The 23,871-nt window shown below is 42.3% G+C and overlaps 1 protein-coding gene across 3 annotated transcripts; it reads left to right on the plus strand.

Annotated features, from left to right (window-relative positions):
• Positions 1–56: 56 nt before the first annotated feature.
• b3gnt2b (UDP-GlcNAc:betaGal beta-1,3-N-acetylglucosaminyltransferase 2b) lies at positions 57–23,501 on the plus strand. 3 transcript variants are annotated; one of them, XM_040139651.1, is made up of 3 exons: positions 57–667; positions 15,253–15,415; positions 20,549–23,501. In XM_040139651.1, exon 3 carries the CDS (start codon positions 20,574–20,576, stop codon positions 21,765–21,767), a length of 1,194 nt encoding a protein of 397 aa, XP_039995585.1. In that variant the 5' UTR covers positions 57–667; positions 15,253–15,415; positions 20,549–20,573; the 3' UTR covers positions 21,768–23,501. The 3 variants fall into 3 exon arrangements, with proteins under 3 accessions (XP_039995585.1, XP_039995586.1, XP_039995587.1); XM_040139652.1 differs by having other exon boundaries at positions 57–411; XM_040139653.1 differs by lacking the exon at positions 57–667 and adding an exon at positions 7,312–7,684.
• Positions 23,502–23,871: the final 370 nt, after the last annotated feature.

Consider the following 23,871-nt stretch of genomic DNA (forward strand, 5'->3'; position numbering starts at 1 on the left):
AGAGAGAGAGAGATGCTCCGCCCACAACAAAACGCAACACTACCGCCGAGGCTGATGAGAGAAGTCGGCTACTCGGTGCGTTCAGGTCGCAGTCTTCAGTCGTCGGCGCAGGGGGGGGAGACAGGTGCGATCCGCGGTTTAAAAAAAAAAAAAAGCGACGTTTAGCCGCCGACGGAGTCGCATGGATCCATGTAACTTTTCCGCCGACGCCCGGCGGGTGACACTGGGCTGACGAAGGACGGCAGAAAGCGAGCGAGTTCACCCAGCCTCGGGGGAGTTTTCCGTCGGGACGTTTGGAGGAGTAACTGCGTCCATATCGAGGAGTGGGAGGAGGAGGAGGAGGAGGAGGAGGAGGGGGAGGGGGGTTTTGGAGAGAGACCACCTAACCCTCCACTGGAGTCACCTAACCCTGTGAGTTCGCTACCGTTGGACTAAAGTTTGCGAGTCCTGACTTGAGAATACGTGTGGGTCCAGTTTAACGGGGATGTGTGGTTATCATCTGCGTGGAAAAAACCAGCAGTACCCGGGAACTACAGGGACTACGTCAAACTCCCGTGGTGAAAACAGGGTTTTGTTGGGGTTTTGGTTTTTTTTCTCTCAATCTGAATCCGAGACGAGTCGTGGGAATCGGATAGTGGATTTGTAGGACTTCATTCAGCAATCTACGGTAATATATCGAGCACAAACCACAAACATCCACTGGTTTCCGCTTCAACAATGTGAAAATGTGCTGTTTTGTCTCATTGGTACCGTTTTTGAATTGAATATCTTTGAGTTGTTGGACAAAACAAGCGGTGCCAAGTCGTCTCCTTGGGCTCTGGGGAATATTTTTACATTTGTCACAATTATTTTATACTTTTTTATTTAATTTTTTTTTTTTAAAGACTAACCAATTGATCTCCTTTATGGAAAGACGAATCAATATTGAGAATACTCAGTAGTTGTTGCTGCCCTGCCCAGTGTAAAAACGCAAAGCTGATCACAATAGGTGCCAAGTGTCCCTGAAACCTTCTGAGAGACAAAACACTGAAGTACCTAATCCCAGTCCATTATTTGAACGAGGTACCTGAGATAATCATTTCTGAATGATGCTTTTGTTCTGCATGTTGGCTGCCCCTCATATCTGGTAATCTACATTTTCAACCTGAACTAACCTGCCGGTCTAAAACCCAGTAGTCGACTCTTTCTTCGTGTCCTCTTACTCTGTCTTTCCTTTTCTCTTTCTTTCCGATGCAATCTGTGCTCTGCAAGATAAAAGTTTTTAATCGCATGAGCAATATTTTCCAGAGTTGCCGTGCAGATATATGTGTGTGTGTGTGTGTGTCAGCTCTGCAGCTCTGCTATGTTTAGACAGAAATGTCCAAACCACACTTTGGATGAGTTGCCTCCGTCCAGTCCAGGGTGAGTTCCTGTCTTGCTAGGTTAGTCAAAATGGGGCTAAATCATTAGCTGACAGTGATACACAATGAAACAAATGAAGACAAGGATAAGAAAAGAATAAGATTTACTTTTCAGACGGCAGTCGCACAACCTGTTTTCCACTTATGGAAACCCCTTATCAGATTGATTACAGTCTAGAGGGTTTTGCATAGAGAATACCAAATTTTCGAGCAAAATGTTTGTTTGGTAGTGTGGCTCTCTTCTCTTATCACAAATGCCAAACCATGGATATATTATCTCGAATTCCTTTTTTTCTTTTTTGTTTCATTTATTTATACCTTGCTGTTCTGTACACCAGGTGACAATGACTCAATTATTTACCTGTGAGTCTTCAGATGTAGCTAATCTCTACCACTACTACTACTCTGTTTCTACTCCTTGCCCTGCGTGGTTACCGGCTGTTGACACAAGTAGCCCGATGCGGAACGTCACGTATGTCTTGTGACGAGTGGCCTTAGATAAAGGAAGTTCAAAATGTGGGGTTTGTTATTTGTGTCTGTAGGGAAGAGCATATGTGGTGGTTAGGCTTTCGGGAGATCCAGGTAGTTGCTATGGTAGAGATAAAGATATTGGGTGTTGCTTTTTTTTTATTTACATGAGCCCAAATCACAAACAAGAGCATCTAGTGCTGCACTGTAGTATATGCCTTCCATTTTAAATACGGCGGAAGTCAGTTTGTCGGCGAGATGGACTAACAGAGACGCTTCAGTCATCTCAAAGCCTTTTTCAGCAATTCAGACACAGCAAGCACTCATCACAATTAGCCAATACTTTTTCCACATGACGTGTAGATTGCTTATTCCTCCAGGTCAGCAACAGTCAGCGAACATGCACGAGGTCCACTTCCCTGCTCAAGGACACTTTGACTGTCAGGGGATGTGCATTCACTTGTTGATTAAATCAAGCCTGTGACCCTTTAAGATCGGGACATTTTCTCTACCTCCTCTCATGTATTTATCTCAGCTATTGCACGTCACCTAATGAACCGGCTCTCGCTGCTATTCCAGACATTCCTGTTATGCGTAATATCAGCCACCCACAAAAGAGTATCGAGGTATGCGTAAGCACAAATGTCGGCGGCAGGTTGACTATTCTTTTGATGGATGTGCGTGACTTCGCTGAAGAGCAGAAAACGGGCGCATTTAGTTACAGTTTGTTTTCAGCTAAGGGGCTTCATAGTGCACCGCACTGCAGAGACAGACTAGTCAGTACAGTTTTAAAAAACATCATTTTTAATGAGCATTCGAGGCTGTTACTTGTAAAAGAAATTTGTCTAAGTGTTTAATGAAGTACTGCATTTTGGCTAGAAGGGTTGAGTGATCCCCTCTGATTTAAATATCTGGCTCTTCACCAGCCTTTGTTTCATTTCGAGGATTTCAAGGTCGGTAATTTCAGCACATCCCAGATGGGAGCCCTGGGGGTGCCCAGGGGGTGCTGCTAATTATGGGGACATCCCATCGGGTCTGCACTATAACCACATTGTCCTCATTCATGTTGACACAGAAATCTGCGTTGTCCTGCATAGAGAGACTGTCTCACAGTAACAGTTTGCAGTACATCCAGCACTGTCACTGGTGACACCTCACACCAGAGCAGTTTTTAGCGTGAATGTGTTTACTTGGCTGTTAGCCTGAGCTCCTTGTTGCATTCAGCTTGAAGTAAGCTCACCTAAGAAATCTGCAAACAAAACAAGCATCTTCCGCTCATAAAAAATGGAAAAAAAACTTGGGAAAGGTGAAATGAAAACAAACATCCCCTTGTTAACTTTACTATCCATCCATCCATCCATCCATCCATCCATCCATCCATCCATCCATCCATCTTCTGCCGTTTATCCAAAGTTGGGTCATGGTGGCAGCAGGTTAAGCAAGGCAGCCCAGAAGTCCTTCTCCCCAACGATGTTTTCCAGCTCCTCCCGGGTGCTCTGAGGCGTTTTATTTTATATATATATCTGTCAGTCACATGTAGCAGTAACACAAGAGAATAAAAAATAATAATAATGTATTGCGTTCAAACAGAAAGACTCAGTAGTCATTAGGTCCTAGTGTTCCTGTTGCCATTGGTTGTTTCTTTCAGTTAGTTGTTAGGCAAACTCCCACAGTTTGACCAACGCTGTCCCTATCTTTCCCCTGGCGTCAGCAAGAGAAACAGTCCACTAAGAAGTTCAACATAATCCAGCCCAGTTTCAGCTAACGTTAGTGGGTAACCGCAGCAGAAGTTACGCGGCATGGCTCAACCTGACAGCTGCTGGCAGCTTTGCTCAGGCGGTGTTGCCGCTGCCGCTACTCGGGCTGATCGATAGCCAGGCAACACACACAGACTCATCCTGAACCCCTGCTTATCTTTGTTTTGTGTTTTAGCGGCAGGGTTCTAGCTTCCAAGAATTCCCTTGGAATCACATTCGATAAGATGGTAAAAAATGTGAAGTAGTAAGTAAAACATTTCAGGAAGTTCACTTCTTCAATTCACTTTTATCTCTGTATGTTCAGTATAGTGATAGAGTATCCCAGCTTAGCGCCAACTGGGATCAGGGAAAACAACTGACCGTCAGAAACTCTAAAACTGTCCTACTTAGATTTTAGATTTAATTAGCTCAGAAGTTGCTCAACAATATGTTCACGAGTTTTTCAGACACAACAGTCTACTAACGTGCGTCCAGACTATGAGAACAGCACTAGTGAGTGCGTGCAGTCGCTAAGCACAGCTGCCGTCGGTGAAGAAATGGTTCCACCGCATGTGCTAACTGCTGGGTTCACCAAAATGGCAAGTTTTGCAGTTTCCGCATGTGTTAAATACAACATTTAAAACCAAGATAGCTTTGGAGGCACATTTGACAGAGTTCAGCTCACAGTTTTCCTCTTGCTTTAAGCCTCCGTGCTGAGCCAGGTTAAACACATCCCAGATCTTTTACGAGCAGGACGCACAAACAAGAGACCGATATCAATCTCCTCTGCTGAATATGTGTAAGATCACAAACAAGCACACAACAGTTCCCGAAATGTTTTATGGTTGCATAACATGTGGCCCCAATTAAAGCCCCTTTTTTTTTTTTTTTTTTTTTTTTGCAGTAAATAAAGAAGGTATACACAGTGTGTAGTATCCATAGCAGCAGTTACAGTTGAGATAAGTGTGTAGCAATATTATTCTCTATTGCACTATTTCTCCACCGCATGTGTTTGTCATCAAGTTGTGAAAGAGGCTCGTCCATAATTATCCGTAGTCCAGCTGTCGCACTCTATCCATTAACTTCTCTTTTAGCTTAAGTTTTCTAAGTTTTTACCTAAAGAGCGCAGAGAAGTCACGAATGAGTACAGTACCTACAGTATCAGTTGTATGATGAGACACTTAAGTTAAAGTGTAAGTGAAGTGTAACAGAAGCTCTTTAATGACTAGTTCATCTGAATTTGGATTTTAACCCTCATAAGTAAAAGAGAGCCAGGTTTAGGACGACAGATTTTACAGATAACTGTAGGAAATCTTAATCCAAGTGTGTATTTGCCAGAGTCAGAAGCAACTGCTGTTGTTAAAGTGCTTGGCTGACACCGTTTCCCAGATCCATTTAAAAAACCTCTGACAGGAATATACTGCCGCATGGACAAAACGAATCCATAATGTTACAGCCGTTTTGCCGACAGCAATAGCTCCTGACTATGGCAATACATCAGTGGGTTTAATGTCTTCAGTGGCAAAGGGAAAAAATAAACTTAACGCCAGTATTGGCTACGAAGGCCAACGAACACTCTGAGCCTTTTATGTAAGTGATACCTTGCATGTATTCAGCACACTGGGCAAACTTAGGTCTCACGCAGTTCTAAGTAAGTGCTTTCAGACAGTAGTGTTGGGATCTGTACTCCAGCATGGTGTGAGATTAAAGTGGTTTAAATATAGGATGTAATGGTCTGTGTGTTCATGTCTTCAACCAACACACAGATGGTTGTTGTCCTCCTTCCTCCACCTCGTGCTTGTTTCAGCGTTGTCTTTTTCCCCCTCAATGTGTTTTTTGACAGGTGAAATGTGTGGGCAGCTAGACTGAAGTCAAATGACTGACTCAGTCAGTCAAGAGCATTCAACTATTTGGCCATTGAAAAAAAAAAAAATTTTTCAACGGCCAATTTTTTTTTTATTTGCTTGCTTATGGAGCTGAAAATATAAAACAATTAATCGTTCAGTTATCAGATTATTTTGAGCAAATATTTGCTGGGTCCAGTTTCTCAAACATGAGAATTTTTTTCTGACATTATAGTAAACTTACCTATTTGGGTTTTCCACTGTTGGTCTGACAGAAAAAAAAGCAATCTGACGACTTCACCTTGAACTCTAGGGAACTGTAATGGGTATTTTTTAAATTATTGTTTTCTTACTTTTTGCGTACCAAATAATTTGTCGAGTCATTGAAAAAAAAAATTCATATTAATTTATAAGGAAAATAGTTGTAAGTTGCAGGCCCAGTTGCCTTGATTGTATGGTGAAGATCATTGTCCTGCTACATTCTCATAAAATTTGAGCACTGTGTATGAAACTATCTGAAAGCCCTTTACCGTTCACTCTGTTTGAATTAGAGCACCATTAAATGTGAAGCACTTTAACCTCATTGTGAATACATTACAGCTCCAGTGTGCAGCAAGAGACTCAAAACAAGGAAAACATCACTGTTCTAATCAATTTTATTCATTGTATCATACATTTTTAGATGCAGTAGCTGGTATGTTCCATCTAACTTGGACTGTCAGTGAAGTTAACTCTGTCTTTCTTAACTTGTCTTAACGCTTGCGTGTGTGTGTGTGTGTGTGTGTGTGTGTGTGTGTGTGTGTGTGTGTGTGTGTGTGTGTGTGTGTGTGTGTGTGTGTGTGTGTGTGTGTGTGTGTGTGTGAAGAACTCGTTAGCACTGTATACTGAATGTAACACCAGAAGGAACCCTTTCATCAGCTCGCTTCAGTGTTGTGCAGCTGCTCTCCAGTACACTACCAGAATGAGTGGAAAGGAAATGTACCTGGGGAGTAGATTGGCCGGGGAAGTAGGAATTCGATGAGGGGAAAATGAGCTATAGAGGTATTAGACACAGTTTGACAACATTTATGAATAACAAGGTGTCACTCAGAGCAAACTGGAAGAAGATAATGACCACGTCTGAGCATAACAGAGACATTAAATCTCCAAATATTTACTTTATAATAAACTTAATGAATATTTTATCTCCTGAAGGGCCGCATGTTTGCAGAATTCGTCACAGCTAAGGCCTTTTCCTTCCACTGCAAGGAAATGTATCTCAGTATACAGGCAATATTCTGATTGGAATATCTGACGAGCGCTTTGTTGCCGTTTTATCCATTTGTCGGTGTGAACTCTAGATTGCACAGTGCGGGCACATGCTACTAGCTTAACTACATTTCGCAGTAACGTTCAGACAGTGTTGGTATTTTAGGAATCATGTAACTTTTCATGTAGTGAGCAATTTTTTATTTATTTTTTTCCACCAATTAGCAGGGCGGTGCAACCAAAGCTACGTCTCTATACTTTAGGGCTGCGACTAACACTTATTTTTATTGTTGAATAATCTGCTGATTACTTTTTTGTGATCGTTTTTTCTCTATAAAATGTCAGACAATAATGGAAAATGCTGATCACAACTTAGCAGAGCCCAAGGTGACATCTTCAAGTGTCTTGTTTACAAAACTCAAAGGTATTCAGTTTACTGTTTATATACCGTGTTAAACGGCAAATCCTGCCATTTGAGAACCTGGAACCTGCGAATGTCTGCATTTCTCTCTGTTTTTACTTGGAAAAATGACTGAAACGACTGAGACGGTGGCTAACTGTTTGGCAGGGATGACAAAGTTGGGTTGACGGGGCGGGCCTCGGTGCTTGGGCAATAGAATGTGACTGATTGAAGACGTAGAGGTCACAGATGAACTAGACAGCCGCCCAATGTTGTCACAGGCACGGTAACAATGAAACTCTGGAATGAAATAAAGAAAACAAAGACGTATTTAGTCTTTACATTGAAACTACTGATATAACACAAGAAAGTGAGTAGTAGAAATCAATGTTAAACTGCCAAATCTATTCTTTAGCCGCACAGAAATAAGTTCTTATTTGTCAGACAGTTGGACACATTTAATCTTTTAGCAGATTGAAATCTTGTGCACTATTGTCTACACTGCACTTCCTCTCTCGTATCCTGTTTATAGATTTGTTCATGGCTGCAGCCTCTCTGTGCCACGTAAGAAGACGGGAAGTATAGATGGTGAGTTGGTTGTGGCTTAGTTAGCACTTTGTGCTCTGACACATAAATTGTGACGCTCTCGGAGCATTATCAGGAAAACCAAAGGAGGACGGATTAGTACGGAGACACAGTTTGAGATGTTTGGAAGGTGCAGCTCAACCGGCGGCCATACCCACTCTCTCGCTTTGACTTTCAAAGTAAAAAATGTTTTATATGCAACTGCAGAACAACCGGCTTTTATCATCCTCTCTGTTTGCTTTTAGGAAGTGCTTCATTTATGTACTAGTGATTTATCTGGGGACTCACAGTAGTCCATCACTTTAACAGCTTAATGAGACCGTTTCCTTCCTCGCTGCATTACCATTAGTTGCATTACGGTAAATGACGCCACGGCGTCTGTGTGTGTGTCCTTTTCCTTACTGACACATCACTTCCTAGACTGCCTCGCCATACCTTACAAGCTGTGTGTTTGATGTCTGCTTGTATTCCTGTTCATTTTAAGAGAAGTGCTGACCACGTAACTGTTTTTCTCTGGTAATCTCTTTGCCTTCCTGTAATAACTGCTGCCATTAGTGGCAATTGCCATTTTCCACTGAAAGGCTGAACCACCACATCAACCAGAGCTACACTGTAGGTTTTCTGTCAGTCCGTCTTTAATGCTTGAGATTAATGACTGCAGAAAGTCAGCACTGTGGATCATCAGGCAGATGCAAAGCCAGAAGTCTTTTTTTTATTTATTTATTTTTTATTCTTGGTTGTTGCTTTGTCATCCACAAAAAGCCCCAGTAAGGGTGCATATACTTCAACATTTGAATTTGGTCTCTTAAGATTAGATTGCTTCAATAAAATTTTGCCCATATCACACACTGCTAGCCCACGCTGTCCCCTTCTCTGAGTCAGGTAAAAATTAATTACTAAAATGCTCTGTATATCTTTCTTGAATAAAAGACTTGCCTCAGGTTCACAGCTAAATGTCTTAAAGAAGCATTAATCAGTACTTCTATGATAATAACTGGGTGAAATGACTATGTTTAAAGGGTCACTTGTAGTGACAAACTCGAAGATAATTATCACCACTCTCACTTCCACAGAGCTTCATAGTATCTTTCAGCTTATTTTCCTGCCTTCTGGCCTGCACCTTTACTTGTCACAGTTCATTCTCTCAGCTCTAATCAACCCCATCTCCAGCCAGAGCACTGCCCGAAGGCAAGGTTAGCACAGTGGAGAGCTGACCTGGGTAGAGGCCAAAAGCACAGCCTAAAGAGAGCGAATATTGGACTTTGCATTTGCCAGGTGGCCGGAAACACAACTCCAAATGAATGATGATGTTGCTCCGTATCTGCTGGATGGGTAAATAGTCAACTGTTCCTGGAAAGGGCTTAGAAAGTCAGTTAATGCAGGTTTAAAAGTAACTTCAAATAAAAATTACAAAAAAATCTAACCAACACAGTAGAGTTTAGCAGAGTTTTGTTTGTGGTACATGATAAAATGATTGGATTCCGCTGTTGGTTATTTAATTCTGTCAAAAATAAATAGTACTGTGGCTCAGGTTTGGTCAAAACAACATGTATTAGTTTAATCGGAGAAACATTTTTTAGCTGATAATTCCACTGCATTCATGGATGGGAGGCTGCTTATAATGCCCCTAATTGTAATCCTGACAATTTGCTGTATCTCACTGCTCCAGTTAGTAATCCTGGGAACTATAACCATGACAGCCTACGATATAGCACACGATAACTTGCGCGCGCCTGCGATACGCACACGGCGCCTCTGTTCATCAGGACACACTTTCAGTCGTGTCTGGACTTAAACGTGGCATGTTTGCGTCATGCATTAACTGAACATTGACGGGGACAGTGCTTATCAGTCCAGTCATGTATGCATGCGTGCACACACACACACACACACACACACAAACACACACAAACACACACACACACCTTTTAGGTTTAGATTACGTTGAGTGTGACTGAATGAGTCACCGTGTAGAAAGAGGGGACCTTTTAGCATGTGGAGTTGGAATGACTAGTATTTGTTGATAATGAGTAATTCCATTCTATTTTAAGTAGTGTGTGTGTGTGTTTGTGTGTGTGTGTGCGCGGGCGGGGCAGGATTATTGTCTGCTGATGCAAGTTTCTCTCTATTCCACCACCGGTTTGTTAAACGTTGTGGTTTATAGATAAAGCCCATCATTTATCTAGGTCGTTGTCATTTAAGCAAGATATTGAGAGAGAAAAGAGCAATGCAGGGCTGCAGCCCGCAGTTGTTTTGACTACATCATCCTTCAGCCGGAGGAGCCAGGTTCATGCCTTCATGTTGTAATGTATCCCTGAAGTGCTTCAAAGAGTGATATCCTTTATTTAGAAGGGGGGGAAAAAAAAGACCATTATGCGTGTTACTTCATAATTTTTGAGGGTCATTTTACAAATTATGACCTAGATAACAGATACCGTGTTTATTTTTTGCAAACCGAAATAAAACCAAAACCCTGTTATGTGTGACTTTTAGGTGCCGACTAACAAGAATACGGTCACCAGGACCCATTTTTAAAAAGCCAACGAAATCGTCGGTCAAGCCCACGTGTCTGACGAGCTCTCACGCATGGAGTGGGACCTTTAGCCCTTTGTGAATACTGGTGATGACTGTCGATATTTGGTGGGTAGACTCCAGCTCAGGCAGCACCTCTCTCGGTTGCAGCCCTCGGGCTATTTATGGAGCTCTTCTCTTCGCGCCATGTCGCTATCAGGCCCACATTCCCTCATGCCGAAACATCCACTTATATTCCTCTGACCTGGGTCAAGGATTGCTCAGAAATATCTCTTTGGTAGTTATAACCCACACAGGTGCAGGTTTATTCTCGTAGCACAATTCAGACACAAAGACAGTTAGAAGTGCTCTTACATAATCTATAAATAACCAACAGCAATTAAGAGTTCAAATGGAGATAGATGTTAATGACTAAAGTGCTGTTGAACCAGGATAGCTTAACCTCTTTTGTAATCCTGATCCCGGTGACAGGCCTTAGACATTAGACATCAGTAGCGATTTGTTTGGGTAACCCAGGATGCTTTAGTTCGTGGGCCGTTTGTGGGACATATTTGTGCCGAAGGCTCTTGACAGTATTTCAAGTGGATACATTTATAGCGAGGCACAGGTGGCTGGTGTGCTTCTCACCGAGGACCTGACATCGAACCCCACGGTGGAAAAGGTACATCAAGAAGAGAAGGGCTTCCCCCCTTAATGCTGGCGATTCAAATTTCTCGTCATTTGTCCATCAGTCGAAACACTGTACTGTTTGTTTGTTTCTTGGGGTTTTTTTTGTTGTCTTTTTGTTTTAGTTTTTAGCTGTATCATTGCACACATAGCAAACACATTAAAATCGCCTACCTACAAAACTATTTGTAAAGGGAATAGAGAGAAGTGATGGAAACCGAGGGCAGCGCGACTTATTTCTGTTTAGGGCTGCAACTAAAGATGTTTTTTCAGTATCGAGTGACTAATTGACTAATCGTTGCGGCTCTATATCTGTTCTCTCAGCTGAAGTAGTTTTGATCCGGACACTGGTACAGCTTCACCTGCTGCCGTCCAGTGTGTGTGATTCTCTGGCTTTCAGCACTGTCAGCATAGCATAGCATGGCTGGGAGAAAATTTTTTTTATTCCTATCCACATACCCAACGCTTGTTAAGACTTGTTGCCAGGTGGAAGAGCTCACGAGAAGTTGTTAAATGTTTAACCGAAATGCCACACACCGGCTTCACTCAGTGCACAGCTGAAACTTTCTTCCATTATGTTCAGCACACGGTTTCAGGCAAACCGTAAAGTTGCAAGAGTTGTTTTGTTTTTTTCGTTTTTTGTTTTTTTTTGTGTCCCACTGTTGTGCTCCTCTGATTGTACAGACATCCCTCTATTTTCACTGTGTCAGTAAAGAGTTGAACTTTGTCCAGAAACCTGATGTGGCCTTAGTGGTGGGCACATGTCTGCTGTGCAAGCCTCCTTATCTGCTATCACAAACGCACAGCAGTCAGCAATATGAGCCCGCCTTGTATCTGTCCCGGTGACCTCTTTTAGCCTGATACCTTGGGGAGGGTTTTATTGCAGCGGTGAGTGTGTGCTAATGTGCTAAACTCGGTGCATGTAATTTCTTTATTGTAAAATACTTTGCATTTCTTGTATAAAATGTGCTAGACAAATAAAGTTTATTGTTAATGACCTAACCACAAGCTCCACGCGCTGAGCTCTCAGATATTAACTGGTTGGTGCCTGAGGATGCACCTTTTATGCTTTTATAGCCTTTTGTAATGAAGCACTTATTCCGAGGGCTGGGTTTGCAGCTTGGCTCACAGTAAAACCAGGCCGTGTCAGTGCAGCTTCATTAGTTGTGTCGTCAGCTGCGAACACACATGGCAGTTAACACGACCTTGAACCTGAATATTATTTCCAGTTAAAAATGGCTTTGGGCATTGTATCCACAGAAGTTATATAGGCCCTGTGGCATTTTGGTGCGATAGGTACAGGAAGTAAAATGTATTTAAAATGCGCTGCATGAAGTAAACTGAGAGCATAATAATTTACTATTTTTTTTTCAGTTTTTCAGTTACTAACATTTAACAGTTGAAAAACTCTTGGTGAAAAAAAAAAAAACTGGAAGAAAACTTGATGAAAAACTGACGAAACCAAATAACCAACACTGAATCACTTGAATGGTGAATGGCTGCGTTGATATAGCTCTTTTTACCTCAAAGTTGCTTCTCAGTCACCCTTTCACAGACAGGAAACACCCACGGCAGCGAGGGTTTAGCTCTTTGCCGAAGGATTCCTTGACATGCGGACAGCAGAAGGATCAGGGTTCGGCTTAGGGCCACCCCGCTTTGTTAACATTTCTTTGCTCAGACCTTCATCATTTCTTCATCTTCGATTACTAATATTAGAGCTACAGTAAAGGGACGATGCTACTTGACCACAAAAAAACTAGATGTTGGAGAGATTCCTGTGACCTTTTTTTTTTAAACCATCATTCAGGTAGAGGAATAGAAGCAAGAGAGGAAAGGTGGAAAATTTCTGAACCAGGTCAGGCAGAAGTTAAGTTTTAATTTGTAAACAAGGCAAACAGAGTGAAATCCAGAGTACACAGGTCGTATTTAGATTAGAGTCAGCGAGTGCATTCAGCAAATAGAGAGACATTCCACAGTTAATCGACTCCTCTGCTCATACTTTTTAACAGTTTTGGGTTCGGGGTAATCTTGGTGTGAAAGTTCCAGGCAGTTTGTTCGTTGATGGTGCACTGTGAAAGTGATATGGCCTCATTACCTGCTGACCCCTCATGTCTTACCAGCACAACCAGTGGATTAATGATTAACGAAACCCAGTCATGTGTGTAAAGTGAGCTTTCCACATCAGTGTCTTTGGTCAAATCTTATTGCAGTGTTTCTTTTTTTGTTTTTTGTTTTTAAATTTACCAGTGTTGGTGATGTTTTGCTGATTTATCCCCCAGAGACAAATGGTGTAATTATTTGGTATTTGTCCGGTGTTTGCTTCAGATCCTACTTGTTTCACAACCCTGGTGGTGTTTGTAATCATTACTATTTTACAGTCTGTTGATAGCAGTCAGTGGCGTGGCAAATACACAGAAGGAATATTTACACTTGGTTGGCAGTTAGGCTCAAAATACATGCTTTGGGTGGGAGTTTAGCAGCACAGTGTGTTGCCCTGCTAATGTTTTTTCCCTCTGCATTTGGCCTCAATCTTGTTTACACTTATCATTAAAAAGCATCTTGTTTACATTTGATCACAAGTGGGCAGCTCAGAACAATAGCTGGTTCTCCAAACAAGTTCAGCAAGGTTTCTAAGTCTGCACCTCGGCCCTCGTGTGTAGCAGTGCGGCCGAGTGCATACGTCTTTATTCTCTGTTTTCCTAAGCATGAAAGTAAGTGTGAGAAAATAAAAAATGTCATCACAAATCATCATTTTAAATTTGAGACTTATGTTAGGTGCAAGCAACTCTCACCTGTTTATAGGCACAATCTAGATAGATCTGGGCGGCAGATGGAGGGTCTGAACGGGACTTTCGCGGCTTTGGAGTTGCCTTGTCTTCTAACTAGAATGGTAGGGTTATCAGATATTAGCACATTTCCCGAAATGGGGGCTGTGTTCTGGACATGCTTCCCAAAAAAACAGCTGAGAGCTATGATGCCGACTTGGACATTAATCTCCCTTGACTCGTCCAACTGATGGACCTGGAGCACAGCAGACGTGCATGCAGCAGCATGTCTGCGTGAGTGAGGAAAGCTTAAACTTGGGAACTCTTAAGCCTGAGGAGTGAAAATAACATGGATGAATGCAAATGTCTGTAAGCTAATGACAATCCCTGAAAACAACTATTAGCATATAGGGATGTTCCCCTTGTGCAAAAACATGAAGTGTTGTTGGCTTTATTCCAACTGGGCCTGCATGTGCTAGGCCGGTGTTTATATAAACTTCGGTAACCAGGCTCCAGTCGTCTTTCCGCAGTAATCTGATTTCTTCAACATCATGTATACGAGAAACACAGTTTTCCACAATTGGGATAGAGGATTAGAGAAACCTGATTTCCTCATCCACAATCTCCTGGAGAAAGTGGATTTCATGATGCCGCTACTACTGCCGATTTTAAGACAGCCCGTTGTGGAAATCCATTAGTTAGTTCCCGAATATGTGTTTTACATTTAGCTCTAGATTATGACATGAAACGATCTGAGCTCTCCTCCGTCCAAGTGTATTTTCTGATCGCTTCTCTCACAAGCTGTTTTAGGTGGGTGGCGAACCAAAGTGAAAAAGGAGATGAATACACTTAATCAGCACGAGGGGCTCCGCTTGTTGACCTGACTTAGTTTAATCAGTCAGTGGAGATGTACCATACATATACACATCTGATCCAAGTCTACATTAGACCAGATGTGTATATCTGATCTAATCAGACTTTTTTTTTTTTTTTCCTCCTGACAAAAGCTTTCACACTGGAAATACAAGCCAAGTAAATACTCCAATTCTGATTACAAAACATTAAATGTTTACTGTAGATGAACTAAAACGGAGATGTCAGTTGTTACTTTATGTTGTTTTTTGGGTTTTTTTTTCTTCCAATCAAATTAGCATCTGAATCAATTTAATCCAACTGAGACCAGGCTGTCATCTGCAGGCTGCATTTTAATCAGTGTCCATTGCTCCTGCTGCATATTGTCAATTCACAAGCTTGTCTATTAGGGCTGCAACTAATAATTTTTTTATTGTTGATAAATCTGCTGATTATTTTCTCAATCAATCATTTGGTCGTAAAATATTAAGACAGTAGTGAAAAATACACGTTTATAATTTCCCACAGCCCAAGGTGACGTCTTCACATGTTTTGTTTTGCCTGACCAACAGTCCAAAACACTCTCCACCTCCTGCTCATCAGTTCACCTGGACCTTCTCTGTGTTCTTGAATGCCACCTCCTCCCTCTTTTGTTCACATTTGTTAGATTTAAGAAGAAAAGGAAATGGTTCAGCAGCTTTTCAGCACCAGGCTCCTCGCGGCTGTTGACACACTGCTTATTTCGTCTGTTTGCAGGTTCAACCCCTCCTCCGTTCCCCTCCCTCTCGGGCCCTTCCCTTCCTCATTCCTTTTCCCGATTGGCTCCTGTTCCCCAGAGGGCAGAGCTAGGTATGGGGTAAGAGAGCCAAGAGGAGACGCGGAGACGAAACACGCTGAGGAGGACCACCCAACTGCCCAGGTAAGATTCCACATTGAGAACTCACCACTTCACAGGCACTGTTGCACGTGCGGCATATGATGAGTTGGCATCCTTTCTTTTTTTTTAAAGATGAGTCGAGGTGACGCACACAAACACAAATTTCACTTAATTTCGTCTTGTATCAACCAACTCTCAACCCCATCAGGAGGTATTTAAGTTTATCCGAAGAGAACCTTGAAACTCATTTAGACGTGCTTCAGTTCAATGAGGCACATGCAAACGCACGTGCACGCGCTAGCAGCCCTTAGACCTGCTAATGTTTTCTTCCCTTCCCCGCCCATCCCCCACCCAGGTGACACACCTCAGCTCACTGAACATTTTATCAGGTGGGAACCACAATAGTCAAACACAGCCTGCCCTTTTACAGTAGACTACCGCCAGATCTAATCAGTGTGTCACACCCCTGCTTTCTGTGCCGATCAGTGACTCTGCAAACAGCCTCAAAGTCCAACTGGCCCACTGTTGTTGCAAGTATCCAACCTTTACCATCCATAAATTAATAAAAAACAGTTTGTTGTAAGAATCCACCGGGGAGCCCTACAAACACTGCCAAGTTAAAGGGTTTATTCATTTTTAACAATGCTAGAGTTTTTGATGATATGTAAAATATTAAACTCAAAATATCGCCTGCAGATTCATTTCAACTGTTTAGTTATTAAAAATAAGACGATCACAGTTAAAGTTGGTAACGTCTGTTTGTTGCTCTGTGAGTTTATGCTTTTCTCGACCCAAGTTACAAGTTTCAGTCCTGGGAAAATCAAAATCAAAAATAGATTAATTGGCTCCTTTTACATTGCTGCTCTTCTGTGGATTAGCATTTTAATGCCATGTTAAACATTTGACCAAAAAATAAAACACAACGTTAAACCGGTGACACCACAAAGCTTCTTCATAAGCTCCCTCCAGTTGAAGCTTTGTAGGCAGAAATATGTTTTGTTGGCAAAGGTTGCATAAGTGCAGGTTACAAACACCTATTGTGGAGGCACACATGGCTTAAAACAACACGAGAAAGGTCAGGCCTTTGTAAAAGAAGCCTTTCTTTGTCTAGGAAATCTGAGTTACCTTAGTTGTACGTTAGTTTAATATTTGAATGCATGAAGCTTATGTTTCTGTTTGTGGTTCAGATTTTATCAAGGCTTTTATGTCATCACTCTACTGTCTGAGAGTTGCAAGAATTTGAGGTGACGGAACCTATGAGCAATTAAAGTTCATGTAGGTAGATGTAGGGTTGTTTATAGATGGTTAGAGAGACATCTTGTAACCTGAAGGTCACAGCTTTGGTGTGGGCAATGTGCATTTATGTGCATCACATAAAGTTAACACCCACTTTGTTTACACTAGTTTCCACTGACTAACACATAAAGAATTATATGATTACCATAACCCAAATGCCATCACAGTCAAAGCAAGCACAATTCCAGTGTTCCAGTTCACTATGATTTAATAAGACATTTCAAAAATGTTCACTCCTTTATACCATGGCCACAGGAGAAGCTTCTATCTGATTGCCTCGCAGGTCTTTGTTAAAATCGGGGAACTAATAAAACGGTTCTAAATCAGTGCTCATTGTAGCCTAGCCCCTACTAGACTGCAGATGACGATAATGCTAAACTCACTCAAGCTGGATTTATACTTCCGCATTAAGGGGGCTGCGCCGTGCCTGCGGCGGCTACGCGCATAGGCTCCGAGGTTACACTGTAGGCTAGGCCGTGGGCCTCCTCAAAAAAGTAACTACACGTCGAAGGAGATTCCTCCCGGGGGACGACAAAAACTCTGAGTGGCGGCTGGTGTTTTCCTCTACATGTTTCTGATGCCAGCGGAGTTCGCCGAGAGTGAGCACAGGAACTAAAAGACTCTTGGTAGCCTGACGAAAGGGTTACTCTGCCAACCTTTCGTTCTCCTTGATTGCCGCTGTGTATGAATGAATGAACGTAAACAAAGCAACTGCACGGCGGTTGCCTCACGTTCAGACCCGAGGCAAGAAAGTTATGACCTCCGTGTGATCGCCCTTTTCTCATACATTACCATTATGATCCATACTTATCAAACAATAAGTCTCCATACAGTAAAAGCTCAGTAATACAGCCAAACGCCGATGTTCCACCTGAGCCCTGCGTGAGCCCTGCACCGCTGTGAAGTACAAACATGCTGCGCATAGGCATGGGTGGTAATAAGCTGCTTGCGCACGACCCAAGGGGCTGCGTGTTTTACAGGAGGTCAGTCTTAACGGCTTCATGCACACGTTGTGGTGACCGCGAGTGTAAGCCACAGGAGCAGCTTAACTTTATGTGATGAAGACTCCTCCAGTTATAAATCTGCTCTGCGCCGCGGCATTAAAACGCGAATGTGACTGAAATAGTTCTATAAGTCCCCCCTTTGAACATCTTCTTCAAAGGTCATTTTTCAGATGGCCACACTCAGCATAAACTTAGTGAACCACACCCGTAGCCGATCCACTGATGAGAGCATCAGCTACAATGGTCTCGTTACAACATTATAGCTGAAACAAATGCTTCCTAACTGGCCACAGATGCTCCATCAGGCTAATGCAGGTAGGGGTATGTTTAGCCTCAGACTTCCGATGGTTAATTAGATGTCTGGAAGCCGTGCTCTCGTCAACATGTCGTTTAGCTTTCTTCCGTGGAAACATCCCCCTCCCCCAACAACTCATTTCCCAGAAGTCTTTTTGTTTGTATGGAGATACAGAGGACAGGAAAGCTTAATTATCCATGAGCAAAAGTGAGGGAAAGGATGGGGTCTAAAAAGGAAAGGCCATGTCTGTGCTTGTCCTTGTTAGTAATAACACTTGATACGCCATCAGGATTATGTATCATCATCCTGTGCTGCTGTCCCTTGCCTTTTTCTCTATATACGAGCAAAATTCAAGAGAAAGGAGGAAAGGAATCAAGGAGAGGGATAGAAGAAGACAGACGGAGGAGGAGAGGGGAAAAAAAAGAGGAGTAAACAAAGGACAGGGAGCAGGAAAGAGAGAGCAAACAGGGGCACAGCAGTGCAGAGTTGTTGCTAGGAGGCTGAGAAAGCAAAACAATACAGAGGCAGGACGGATACATGCAGTAGTGCAGAGTGTCAGAGAGAAAAAAAATTAGCATATTCTTTTCGTGTTAATCTGTGTTTGTGTATCTTTTGCACCATCTCGATCATGCTGTCTTGCGTTTTTCTTTCTTTACGTCTGTACTTCTCTCACCCGTTTGCATCATGATACTAATCACAGTCTGTGATTTCCAACGAATGATGGTCGATCAGTCAGTTGAGCCGAAGCCACAACAATTAGCCGATTAATTAAGGAGTTGATCAAAAGAAAATGAATCGCCAGCTGTTTGGCGATTCAAAGGTATTCAAATGAGGGGCCCAGAAAGTGAATAGAAAATAAGACATGACATGAAGGCGAGGAAGTGTGAGTCTGCCCACTACCCACATGTTATCCTCTTTTTTGTTTGTTTTTGTTTGTTTGTTTTTTTGTGTTACGTGATGCTGGCCAAACAGTCCGAAAGGAGACAATACATCCTCTAATATTTGGATTCCATGAAATTGTCCTCTGCCATTGCATTGCCTCGATTGAGCAAACAGCATGCCATCATCGGCTAACAAAAGACACGTAGCAGTACGCCACAGTTGTAGCGCAAATGATTATCATAAGAGCTGTGTTTACAGCACCTGTTTAAGAGAGCACACTTTTTTACAGGCTTATCTTACAACGTGACCTCGGTTGAGCCTTAAACCACCAGTTTTGTGTGTGCATGCTGTTTCATGAGGGTGATAGCTGCCTATTTTTTGTCGTTGCACACACAAACATAAACTAACAGACACACACACACACACACCCACACACACACACATAAACACTCACACACCCTGCTGGGCAACCCAAATAACTTCTGTTGGTTTTTTGATTTGCACAATTTGTGGAATGATTTTCTGACTTAATGTTACACAATGGATGAACACAGTCACAGAACCAGAGCATTTAGTGGAAAAGCAGAAAAGGTTCTTGTGGCTAGAGACGCATTCACGGCTTTAAGCCCTGCTGGCAAGCACCACACTTCTGAAGTGGATTCAAGAGAAACTAGCTCTTGTTTGACATAATATCTGAGCGCTAACTACCGATACGATTGGAGAACAAAATATCACATGAATGGAGTACAGATAAACATCCCCAGGGAAACATCAGATAGGGACTTAACCAATTAGAATTAATGGAAAGCCCCAAGATTGCAATCAATCTTCAATCTTGATCGCAGTTGCATGCATCCTATGCATGTTATCATTAAGACGCCTGAAGCAGGGGGCTGCTACAAAGTTAACCATGATGGTAAAATCGGGAGTAGTTGGAGGTTTGTCATTTGCTGTGTTAATCTTGATTTTCCTTCGGATTTATTTTACTTGACCTCTTTTTAAATGATATGCTTTGGGGAAAACTAGCATGTACAAGAGTGACTCTGTGTCACTCTTGTACATGAAATATGAAAATGTACTTGAAATATTGCGTTCGCCTTTTCCACAAGTTCCTTCTTAACAAAGAGAGAAGTGATGAAACAACACACTTCCCTATTGTGCTACCATGACTGGCCACAACATGATCACTATCATTCTTTCTACAAAAATGGAAAACAAAAGGTTCTTCAAAAAGAAAATTTTAATATCAGAAGCAACACTGTGGTCATTGTTTTTGAAATTTTTGCTAACAAAGAAGTCATCAAACTTATTTGTGTACGCGTGCTTTCCCCAGTTGTAGTGTTTCTTTCTTTATTTTATATTGATATTTTTGGCAAACATCATGCAAATGTTGCATGATACACACTGTTTGGTTGTCGGGGTTTTTTTTTTGTTTGTTTGTTTGTTTTTAAAAAACTAAAGCACACTAAGAAAAGAATTTTCATTAACTACATCTAGGGATAGATACTAGTCCTGGTGTCCTAGACGTAATGACCAGACTTTGAATATAATAGTAACACCTTCTGTTCAGTAAATAGTCCATGTTGTCCATTAGAAACTAGCGATAAGTCCTTCCATGGTACTCAAATGCTGGTAGTGAACCAAAGTGGTTTCCCGTGCCTAATGTCTTTATATCTTTTTGTGTGTGTGTCTGCTCAGGTGGGGACAGGTGCAGGACACTGTCATGGCGATGCAGCGGAGGAGGCTAAAGCTTATGGTGACAGTGATGACGGTCAACCTCTTCATCTTCATCCTCATTTTCCGACACAGCAGTCAAGACAAAAATGGGCGTCACAAGGTCCAAATCCCCTCCGAACCCTTCTGGGCCAAACTGGCTCCAATGCCGGCTTACTGGAACCGCCAGCAGCAGATTCTGGACCTTCAGAATAATCCCATTCTGACAGCTAACTACAGCACCACAGACATGCCTGATTGGCTTACTGACACCTGGTCGACCTCTGACCCCTGCGAGCGTAACACCAGGGTTACCACTCAGGTGAAAGACTACAACTCCTTACCCGACCGCTTCAAGGACTTCCTACTTTACATGCACTGCCGCTCCTACCCGATCATGGTGGACCAGCCTGATATCTGTAAGGAGCCACCATTCCTACTCCTGGCTGTCAAATCCCAGGTATCGCACTTCGACCGCCGCCAGGCCATCCGTCAGTCCTGGGGACGGGCGGGTATCATAGCCAATCAGACAGTGGTTACTGTCTTCCTTCTTGGCAACGCCACAGCCTGGGACCACCACCCGGATCTATCCAGCAGTCTGCGCGATGAGAACAGCCGCCATCAAGACATTATCCAGTGGGATTACCGGGATTCATTCTTCAACTTGACTGTCAAAGAAGTCCTGTTCCTGGAGTGGATCCAGACTCGATGCCCCGGCACTCGCTTCATCTTCAAAGGTGACGACGATGTCTTTGTCAACACCTACCGCATCCTGGACTTCCTAAAGGGCCTCTCGGAGCCCAAAGCCAGGGACCTGTTTGTGGGTGACGTGATCAGCGACGCGGGGCCACACCGAGACAAGAAGGTCAAATACTTCATCCCAGAGAGCATGTACATCGGGAAGTACCCTCCATACGCAGGAGGCGGCGGGTACCTTTACTCTGGGGACATCGCCGCTCGTCTGCACAGCGTGTCACAGCATGTTCCGCTCTACCCAATAGATGATGTCTACACAGGTATGTGTCTTAAGAAGCTAGGGCTGGCCCCCGAGAAGCACAAAGGCTTCAGGACATTTGACATAGAGGAGAAGTACAGGTCCAACCCCTGCGCCTACAAGAGTTTAATGCTCGTTCACCCGCGGACCCCGCAGCAGATGATCCAGATCTGGGCCTGGCTCAGTAACCCTAACCTGAAATGCCAGTGACAACTCCGCATAGAGCCAGTTTGGGACTTACTGACATGGCCCTAGAAAAGAAGACATTTTCGGCTTGTTCCCAAAAGGTCAAAGTGATAAATATTTTATCTTGAACAGGGTCATGGCTTAAAAGTTGGCAGCTTTAAGTGAAGATGTTATTGTAATGGTTACTTGGAGCTTCGGCTTGGTGCAATTGATGCATTATACCTCTCAAAATGAGGACCGTTGTGTTGTTGTGGCTCCATTTCTCAACATGACAGCCATAGTATTTTGACCTGATGTCAGACTTGTATAGACAAACTAACCCTGCTTTACTGTGTCAAACAAGCTTTACCCAAAGCGACCGTGTCTTTCTTTGCGTGCACATATTTATATCACAATTATTTATATGGCCTTTACAATGCTTTAACACTGTGTGTCAGCTCCGTGATGGAGCGTCTCAATGCTGTATTATAATATGTAGGAAGAACTGGGATGTGTCCACCTGGGACTCTCTTTGTTGTTTGGTCAAGGGAAAAAGACACTGTGTCAGGTTTGCAGCACAGAGTGTCTAAATATTCCAAACGTGCATGAAAGAGTGAGTTCTCCACATGCAGCAGTTTATTGCTGGTAGCTTTAAAAGAGCTTCCCGTTGAACTCTTCCTGGTAATTGTCGCTGGAGGCTTAGTTTGTGCTGCTATTCCCATCCACACTCCCCTAAGTATTGACTTGTGACTTGCCCCAACTCAAACTCCGCTAGTTTGTCCTCACAAAGACCTGAGGAAACTTTTTTTTTTTTTCCCCCTGTTTGTTAATGTAAAAAAACATTTATTCATTCTCGAAAAAGACTTTGTTTTACCTGAAGTTCATCGTTCAGTTTCTCAAAAATCCATCAGTTGCTCTCTTAATTATATTAATGATAGTTTCTCTGACTCCCATAATTTGAGCTGTCTTGAAATTTTTTAACTAGTAGAAATATCATGTTACAACAAAAGTTCAAATCACTATACAGCTTTGAAATGGGGATTTTGGTGGAGTGAATACACACTTTGTTTTCAGGAAATAAGGGGAATAGGAGCCCAGCTCTGTACAGCTCAGCAGGTCTGGGCTTGGCTTGACATGGATGGAGAAATCTAAATGCTGTCTAATTCTGCTTCAAGTTTTCGCCTTACACAAAAAGAGAAAACCGCTCCTATAAACCCTAAGTGCATTTTCAGAGATGTACATTTATATATATATATATCTATATATATATAGATATAGATATAGATACATAGATATATATCACACATTTTAAGCTCCCACAGTAGAGCTTCTGTATGAAATACTCACTATAACTTGCTTCGTGAGTTGTTGCGTGGAAGTGTTGAATGTTGTTAAATATTGCTTTACTGTGATGTGAGTGAATCAGAGTCAAAAATGCTTTAAAACTGGTGGAGCACGGTGGAGCATCATGTCTAAGCTACTTACACTTTCGATACTTGACAAATTGGCTCTGTAATGTTAACGGATCACTTTGAAGGCTGAATTTCAAAAATTTTACACAGCCGTTTTTGGAGGAAAAGACTTCTTAGTGTCTTTAGTTTGGATAGAGCCGATTACATCCTTGTTGAAGTTTATTCATTAAGAACTCGTGATAATTCATAACTCCAGACATATTTAGTATTTTTGTTTTGCTGTCTTACCAGTACTTCTTTGTGGATGAAAGTTTTAAAATGGTGGATAATTCATTTGGGAATGAAAGTCGTCTTTTTTTTTGGTTGGTTGGTTTTTTGTTTTTGTTCTGTTTTTTTTGTGATCGTTTTTGATTTTTTTTTTTTTTTTTAAGGTTACTGCTCAGCTCACTACTGTATGGCTTTAGCACAAATGCTGTCTTTTACTCGCTTTATGAGAGAAGTGCTGCACGTATTTACTTTGCATCTATGTTACACAATGTTCCTCTTCAGCTGTATGTCAGACACTTGACACACATGATATTATGTGACTCAGAGGGTTCAGTGACCACAAAGTGGGGAGATGCTCTTCGTTTTCTCTCACGGCCTGATAGGAAAGGTCAGAAAAGTGAGCTACATGAATTTATGTCTCTACCCGGGTTTGGGGTCGGTCCGCTTTGATTCATTTCATTCATTTAAGT

Source organism: Xiphias gladius, chromosome 11 (assembly GCF_016859285.1).
Source record: "Xiphias gladius isolate SHS-SW01 ecotype Sanya breed wild chromosome 11, ASM1685928v1, whole genome shotgun sequence".
In the NCBI taxonomy this organism is placed as follows: Eukaryota; Metazoa; Chordata; class Actinopteri; order Istiophoriformes; family Xiphiidae; genus Xiphias; species Xiphias gladius.